Source organism: Triticum urartu, chromosome 7A (assembly GCF_056163025.1).
Source record: "Triticum urartu cultivar PI428250 chromosome 7A, HENAU_Tu73, whole genome shotgun sequence".
Taxonomy (NCBI): Eukaryota; Viridiplantae; Streptophyta; class Magnoliopsida; order Poales; family Poaceae; genus Triticum; species Triticum urartu.
In genome coordinates this window covers 479,839,813-479,848,662 of record NC_141879.1, presented here as the reverse complement: position 1 = coordinate 479,848,662, position 8,850 = coordinate 479,839,813, and the positions used below count along the sequence as shown (strand labels likewise).

General features: G+C 44.5%; 1 protein-coding gene across 1 annotated transcript; it reads right to left on the bottom strand.

Annotated features, from left to right (window-relative positions):
• Positions 1 to 262: 262 nt before the first annotated feature.
• Positions 263 to 1,045, bottom strand: LOC147960046 (uncharacterized). The gene has a single exon (XM_087535780.1). The coding sequence runs from the start codon at positions 1,043 to 1,045 to the stop codon at positions 263 to 265; it is 783 nt and encodes a 260-aa protein (XP_087391906.1).
• Between the last annotated feature and the right edge of the window lie 7,805 nt (positions 1,046 to 8,850).

Genomic DNA, 8,850 nt, shown 5'->3' with positions numbered 1-8,850 from the left:
GTGGAAATTTCAAGAACTTCAACATTTTTCAAGAAAACACTTGATCGCGCGTGGAGAAGGACCGCTCAGTACATATCTTACATGCAAGCCATAATCATACAATACATCACTCAGGATGTGCGTACACATTCCTGACATGTTATTTAGGCTAGTGCACTTCTCCAAGATCCTACATGATGCGCACACAAACTACTTCTCACCAAACCTATGTACATATAAACATATCATACAAGCTGGCACATCACACTGCTGCTAGGCATACTCAGTCGGAGATGGTGAAGACTTCCTTTGGCCTGCCAAGGGTAAGACCCAGTGGTGCTGGAGACTCAATCTCCTCCTCGCTAATAGGCTCAAGGCGCGAAGTACTGGGCTGAGGAGCTGGTGCAGGCGCGGTAGGTGGTGTAGCTCTGACGGGAGTAGGAGCAATGACCTGGTCAAATTCCTCAGTGGTAGGCAGGCGGCGAGCTGTGGCTAAGATGGCCGGTGTGTATGATGCTGAGGACGAGACGAACGTCAGTGGTGGTGCCATGTGGAGGAGCTCCCTCCTGTTGGCGGAGCAGCCATGGATGGAATCCATACGAGCAGCTACGAGGTTGTCCACGAGGTTGTCGAAAGCTGCCTCGAGTGCCTTGAGGTACTCAACAAGCATCTCAATAGCCTCATCTCTTTCTCCCCTGGCGCAAGCGAATGCATAGTAGCAGGTGTATGGCACGTGGCATGGGAGGTAGCGGTAACGACGAGTCTTCATTGAAGGAAGAACATCCCGGAGGCAAGCTATTGCCTCACGTGCAGCCATCTGCATGGCATGCCTCTCCGTAGGCATGGCCCTCCCGATGAATCGGAAGCGGCGGAACTCGGCGCGTCCTCCCTTGAACTGGACTGAGGCCTGGTACATAGACAAGCTGTCGCTGAGCTTGTGTCGGTAGAGCGTGAACTCCGGACGGACTGACGGCCCGATCACGATCTTGGTGATGGAGATGAGGAGCTTGATAAACTCCTCAGCAACATTGGCGAACACCTGTGACTCACAATCATTGCTCGCCATCTACAAAAGTAGACAAAATCCCGAATAGTCAAATCATAAATTTATGATGACCAACAGAAAATTGCTACAATATGCAGACTGATAAAGTAAGCTAATAAACGATTAGCTATCGCACCTAGTGGTTTCCTACAGTTAGCCTGGCTCTGATACCAAGTTTGTCACGACCGCCTTTCCAATAAAACATTTATTGAAAAGTCGATCTTTGCATTGACCAGTACAGAAGAATTCTTCTTACTGGCAGACAAAACCTTGATACAGAAATCCAGTAGTACTAATATTATACATGATTGAGCTGAGGATGCTCAACAAATTTTATTACAAGCACGCCTATATTATGCATAAGGGCGGATATCACACAAGGGTAGGGTGGCATAACTAATGACTCATAATAAAGGTGGTGGTGGATATGTCACAGTGAAGCGGGTGACATGGCTCTGAAATCTTACAGCTCATCAAGCTACAGAGTGTGGCTTGATGATTTTATTTGGGTGGCAGAAGCGTGTATATTACAAGTGAACAACTCCAGGGTCGCACGTGACTGACTGGGACTCCTCTAGGCGTCGGACTCGCTATCGAACTCTTCATCCATAAGATCGCCTTCATCAACATCTGGCCAAATCAACAAGCCAGGTGAGTACTTTGAATGTACTCGCAAGACAGTTCGGACATAAGATATAACAAATGTAAACATGATGCAGATGAGCAGGTTAGTATGCACAATCAAATAATAGAATTGTGCTGCATGCTAAATAAGGGGAAATCAGGCAGTAGTCCTCCCGAAATCCTAGTAAAAAAATAACTGAAGACCGATCGGGTGTCTGAAGCGACACCTCGAAAGGTAAAAAATAAATTTAACATGCCGCAGTCGGGCATCGAGGCACACCACATAAAGGGCTTATATTGAAAGGTAAATGCCAGGACGTGCCACAGTCGGGCGTCTAAGCGACACCTCAGAAAGGGCTTATAATGAAAATAAGAAAAAATGATGCCACAGTCGGACGTCTGAGCGACATCACATAAAGGGCTTATATCAAAAGTAAATAACAATAATGCCACAGTCGGACGTCTGAGCGACATCACATAAAGGGCTTATATCAAAAGTAAATAACAATAATGCCACAGTCGGACGTCTGAGCGACATCACATAAAGGGCTTATATCCAAAGTAAATAACAATATTGCCACAGTCGGACGTCTGAGCGACTTCACATAAAGGGCTTATAGTTTATCATTCATATTTAAGTAGCTCATGAGTTCAAATCATCACAAGGAAGTACTCAGCGTATAATAATAAACTGGTTAGTCCATTCACATGAATAACCTTCGACCGAGTTTACCACTCTCGGTTTTATGTTCATACTCCGGAGATGGTCACCCGGGTTGATACTGAGAGTTGACACTAAGACTGACACGGACACTGAGATGATGTCCAAGTCCTTGATCGAGGATATGGATACTCGAATGGTTTTGACTCTGCAGAGTTTGTACTCTTTAACCACAACCAACGGATTTCAGTAGTCACAAGGACTAGTTCCGTTTATGGTGTTTTAGAAGAAACACGTCTAACCAGTACACACCCATTCCACCTTTCGTTTCCAGGAATCACCCTCGGCAACGCTCAAGAAAAACCTTAAGACGGGGAGGCCACAACCTCGAATAGCATGGGATCAAATTTATATCGCGCGCTCTAAGGGGTGCCCCCCTCTCGGTCCCAACCGGAAACACCCATGCCCCCTGACCGGATGACTGGCTTTAAACAGGGCCATGGAACCCGCATCGCGGCCCCTCTGTTTGGTGTGTACCAGGAAAGAGGTTTGCAACTTACTAAACCGCACTCTTTGCAGAAAACATGTGGCAGCACGAAGGGAAAACGAACGGGATCGAGACTTGACCCACGTTGAAACTGGAGTTCACGGTTGACATAGAACTGGCATGCTTCAACAATCCCAGCCTGCAACCCATCATGTCACCACATGATCGTGTTATCTTATCATCATAAGAACACATCAACTTCGAAGCTCACCGGTAGCTTGCCTTGCATGCACATAACATTCACAAATGCTCATATAAACATGCCATGAGAAAACTACTCGAGCAAACATGCAAAACAATCATCATATCAAAGGTTCAAACATGCTTGCCTGGTTTGGAGAAGTCGGGGTCTAGCTCGGCGAAGTACGTGTCTCCTTTACTCCTTCCGGTATCTACGTATTTAAGAAAAACCGGATACTACATAAATACCGTGCGTGCACAAAAAGCATCCCAAATATTTTTCAAATAAATATGACAAAAAACTAGACAGAAAAACAAAGATGACAGAAAAAGTTTCAAGTTAAAATCATCTTTTGTTTAAAAGTTATAAGAGTTATAGTCTAGGGACCTTTCTGTAATGAAACAAAAAGTTTCTAGGGTTCTCTTTATAAAAACAGAAAACGTTTCAGTTAAGAACATGCCAGCTCAGAGGGGAAGACGTATTTTGCCCAAAGGCATTTTCAGAAAACATTTCGAAAAAGAGAAAAAGCTGACGGAGAGGTCCCACCCGTCGGGTTTGAAAATTGAAACAGAGTGCTGGCGCCCGAGGGCCGCGGTGGTCGCCGGCGGCGATCCACGGCGAGGCAGGGGGATCGGGGGTTACCAATGTGTTCACCGTGTCCTTCCGCACCTATGGGTGGTGGAGTTGAGCATCGGCGAGCACCACGTCAACGGCGACCTCAACTCCGGCGGACGGTGGTTCAGGCGTTGGTGGATCTCGCCGGGGAGAGCTGCAAAGGTCGAATTGATGCTCGGGTTAGGGTACTGGGTGCACTAGAGGTTTGCTGACGCTGTTTTGGAGGCGGGGGTGGCCTCACCTGAGTGGATCGAGCTGGAACCCGAGGCGGACCGGGGCGGCCGTAGTCGGGGAAGGTGACCTCCTCGGGGTCCTTCCAGTGGCTAGGCGGGGCTCTGGTGAGGTGGAGGTGTGGCGCTGGGTCGAGAACGAGCTCGGGGGCTCCTTTTATAGCCGATCCGAGGCGGTGGCCACGAACGGGATAACGCCGGCGATGATTATGGCGAGGCAGAGGACGGTCAGGTGGATTAGGGAGCTAGGCATCACCGCGAGGGTTCACTGGTTCCGTTCAAGTGCTAAGCTTGGCCTGCCTTGGGTGTTACTCCACGTTCCCGACGGAACGGCTCACGGGACTCGGCGGTGGCAGAGAGCATGCTCTGTGCTGCTCAGGCCATGGCGACGGTGCCGCAGCATGCACAGGCAAGCGGACAGCCACACGGAGGCCACAGGTGGCTTGGGCGGTGCTGGACGGCGTCGAAAGGTGGTGCCGATCCCTGCTAGCCGCCATGGGTGGCTCTGCCACTGCAGAAGCTGCCGGCATCGGCGAGACGCGTCACCACCGACGATGGTGCCCGTCCAAACGAGTGTGCGGCGCTCTGGATAAGGAGGGGGAACAGGGAGCAAGGATCCAAGCAGGCTACTGGCGAGATCGTCGACGGGTTCTGACGAAATGACACTGTCGCCTGAACCCAGACACTGAATCTCTGAACTTTTCTGAATTCAGATAGAAACAGTGCATGCCAGGTGTTCGATGAAATGATTTTGGCATGTGGGAAATTTTTCTGGAGCTGATCTTTGGTGAGGTGGCCTCTTGGTGTATCTGGAAGCTGCATGAATTATCTCAGAATTTTTGGGAAAAGAAAAATATGAATTTCACCAAAAATGGCATTTCTGGTCCAAACTGGCAGTTGACAAAATTTGAAATATTTAAACTGAGGCCAAGTGGATCTTGATGGATCTAGGTTGAGGGTACTAAGGACTAGTCAGAGGAGTTGGTTTGGGATCAAAACTCAAAAGAAATTTGGTACTTCCTTTGTAAACCACCTAGGTCCATAAATAATGGCAGAAATAGTTTTTGAAGAAAATTAAATTGAATAAAAACCAAATATGTCTTGAGACTTGCTGGAGATGGGAGTCTTGACTTGACCCAAGGCAGGGAGGGGTTTTGGAATGCTATGTCAAAATGTGACATGGCAAAAAAGGGGGGAGTTTTGAATGGGGAAAAGAATAAACCTATAATCCCTAGGGTTTCTTCTTAATAGAAGAAATTCCAAAAATGGATTTGAGAAGGGTCAAGACAAAAAAATGAAAAGCTCTCAAGACCAAAAATCAAGGTTGAGAAGAGCATCAAAATATTTGTCATAAAATTTTTGAGAGGGAGAGGTTTAAGCAAAAAAAATTTAAATAGCTTCCAATTTTATTTTTTTTAAATATCCTCCTCCAAATCAAATGAAGATTTTGATAAAAACCAAATCAAAATTTTTGGAGTGTCATACATTCGCCGTGTCAAAAATGCAGAGGGGGATGCAAGGAGCACAAGGCCTGCACATCCAAGCAAGTGGTAACATGGACTTGTACATGGCCCAAGCGCAAGCAGAGCTGCAGTGAGCCTGTACAACGAGCTAGTGTAAGTCCCTGCATTTCATTTAAATCGTACTGGCATTCGTGTATGATTTGTGTGTGCAGTGGCGGATCCATGAATTCAAGTTACCAGGGGCAAACATTTAACTTAAAAAATACGAAGGCACTTGCACTCCGGAAATCAACATAACTTGAGAAATGTGAAGCTACATGCACTTTGAAAACCAGCTAATGATCCAAAGTAGTTCAGATTATAATTTATAAACACTAAATGATGCAAGCACCAAAAAAACACAAAATGCAACATGGTGTACAAGGACTACAAACATGGTCTGTACCTGATTGAATTATTCGTTCTCTGGCTGAAAATATCGAAGTGTAATTGCACCTATAACCAGTGCACAAACTGCATATCAATATATCTATCCTGCACAAGTATGCCAATAGTTTCAAATAACAGATTAGAAAAGTATTTATGCTACGTTTTCATGATACGGGGACTTTCTGGTAGATGGCCTCGACGTTTCCTCAAGCCATGAAAATGCACTATAATTTGCTTGTCATCAATGCCTGCAAATCTCTATGTCTCTCTCAACATAGCAGATCATCATTAGACACTAAATCCTTCAATGGGAGCTTGCAAAATGCTTGCATTAGATGCCTCATTAGACACTATATGTTCATCACCAGGAGCATGCAAAATGCTTGCATCAAATCCTTCATTAGCAGTTTGTTCATTAGACACTTCAGGCTCAAGAACAACATGAGCTTGGATGTTTGCCCCGGAAACTTGATTAGATACATCAAATTCAGTCAGTTCAGTATTGATTGGGGGAGTTATAAAATAAGTAGAAATTGGTTTCATTTTCTCATAGATTCCCTACATACAAGCAGTTTTACAACACCGCCAGGTTTAACTATTGGCCAGAAATTGAAAAGTTGAATTAGATATAATCAGGGATGTGATGTACCTGCTCGTTGCACATGCTACTCTTGCAAGCTACGACTGTCCGTTTGCGCAAGCTCGATGCCATGCCCGTGCTGCCGCCGCTGCCTCCCACGCAGGCTACACCCAGGGTTGGATCTTCATCTTCTTGTCCTTCCGTTCGCTTGAAGCCCGGTGACCGCCCTGCAATGAGGGCGCGAGGAAGTGTTGTGTCGGTCTGTCCAGCGGCGGCTAGGTTAGGAGTGAACCAGACTGGAGGCTGGAGCGGATGAATTGGGAATTTTCCTGCTGTCGATCGATATGGGAGGCGCTCGTTTGGGCCGCGAGCCTGCTATAGGGCCTGCCTTGCACTTATGTTATTAGCCTATCCAAATTGAAATATTTTTCTTCATTTTTTACATTGCCTGCTCGTGCGTTGGGACGAACAAAACTAGCCTGGGCCAACCTGGACGACTCAAACTAGGTGCACACTTTCGAGCCATCTGAGGTGGCCGCCCATACCAGCCCCTATGGTGGCGTCGCCCCTTTTTGCGTGTATGATAGGGGAAGTGAAAAATATTCCAATGGCACTTTTGATTTACCCACAGAATGATTGAATTGCTTGTTCTATGAACTGAGTTTGCCAATAATGTGAAGAATGCCAGTCTTTTCATCCTATTGTAGATTGCTTAGATCTCGATATGCCAAAAGTAATCGCATGAAATATACAGTAAAAGCCAGTGTGATGTGTGTGGCTACAACTAGTCTGACTACACGTCCTCATATAACATATCAAGGACGGACCATCTTACCAGATTAACCATTCAACTTACCAATGTAGTGTGGGAAGAAAGAAGTATTGGGACTACGTATCCAAGCAATTGATGCCATGGACTCCTTCGTGCAACCTTGTAAGCGAAAAAGAAGTTGTAGTGTGCCAGTACAAAGAACTAGCATGAGTTCAGTTACCTGCTTCTCAGAATTTTAGTTAGCCACTTATTGAAAAATTGTTCAATTACGTTGCTTGGCTTAATTTAGTTTGCTACTGATTACATAATGCCACAGCCTGTTAATCCTATTATAGACTGCGCCTATCTATGTGTTTGATACTTACTATTAAGAATTACTTGTTTTCCTGAACTTAAATAGCTACTTGTTTGTTTAACTGGTTTGCTGCTACAACAACGGGTTACAATGATGTTAATAACTACTTTTCAGCATCGAATTGAAACTCTTTAATTCCTTGTTTGTTTAACTGGTTTGCTGTTATAACTCCCAGTTGACATGTTTTGCTAACTTCAACTTTTCTGAATCCAATCGGAACTTTAATGGAAAAACAGGTTAGCCCAAGATCAAAGAGCGAGGTCCCCATGGACATTGTATCATCCCACAGCAGTGGCACCGGCCTAATCGTGCATTATGAATTGCCAACTGCTGATGCTCTAGAGGCTAAATTAGTGGTAGAAAGAGATTTTGCTTCTGCACATAGAGATGAAGTTGACATGTTGAGGAAGCAAACAACACGATCAGTAGAAGTACTCAAGACAACCATTAAATATTTGGTGGATTTCAAAACAAAGCAAGCTGAGACTGAACACATTGTTAAGGTCCTGAAGGACAAAAGGAAATTAAATTCCCACTTGGTAAATCATAGGTGAAATGTTCTTTCCATCGTTGAATAACCTTTGTGTTGTTTGTTCATATAATCAATCAAACCATTTTTTTTAGAGATCATGTAATAATTGTTTTTTGTTTTTTGATTTGTAATTTTATTTGAGCACAAGTCTGTATTAATTGATAAGACTCAGAGAAATTTCATTTTGATTGCTGTGCCAGACCTACAAATATGCCAATCGGGCTGAATTTGCATTCAACAATAATAGTAGTATAGATGGACCATAAGTGGCACGCATCGGAAAGGGCCAAGATGTTGTAGTAGCTTGGCTAAAAAAAGGATGCTGTTGTAGCAAAGAAAAGTACAGTGACCTGGCTTATGTATGTTAGTTGATATTATTGATCCATATACTCTATAAGTGTTTATATGTCTGTTAGTTCTGTACATTCTTGGTTGATTGACTCGGTATTTGAATCTTGATACATCGCTTGTGTACATATCTAAATGGGAGTACACATTATGCTGCGTGTGACATTTGAGTTGGACATGAAGTGTTCCAAATATTCGAATTCACCTTAAACTGGATTCTAGCTTCTAAATTTGAGTATCGGCATTTGTAAACCATATTCATATGTGACAGTGGAATACATCTTTGTCCTCCTTTTGAAGATATATAAAAACACATAGAATGATTTATAAAGATTCGTATAGGAATACAAAATGGATTGGAATTTAGTTGCCAGGGTAAACGTGGATGCTTATTGTCCCAAAATTTGAAAGAAGTGGCAAAATGTCCACTCCCACATCGGCTGCCCCAAGCCAAGTGTCTGGGAGATGGAAATTACTGTCTACCCATTA

Excerpts from the sequence above, each read along its gene's own strand:
- LOC147960046 (XM_087535780.1), bottom strand. The coding sequence starts at position 1,045 with ATGGCGAGCAATGATTGTGAGTCACAGGTGTTCGCCAATGTTGCTGAG.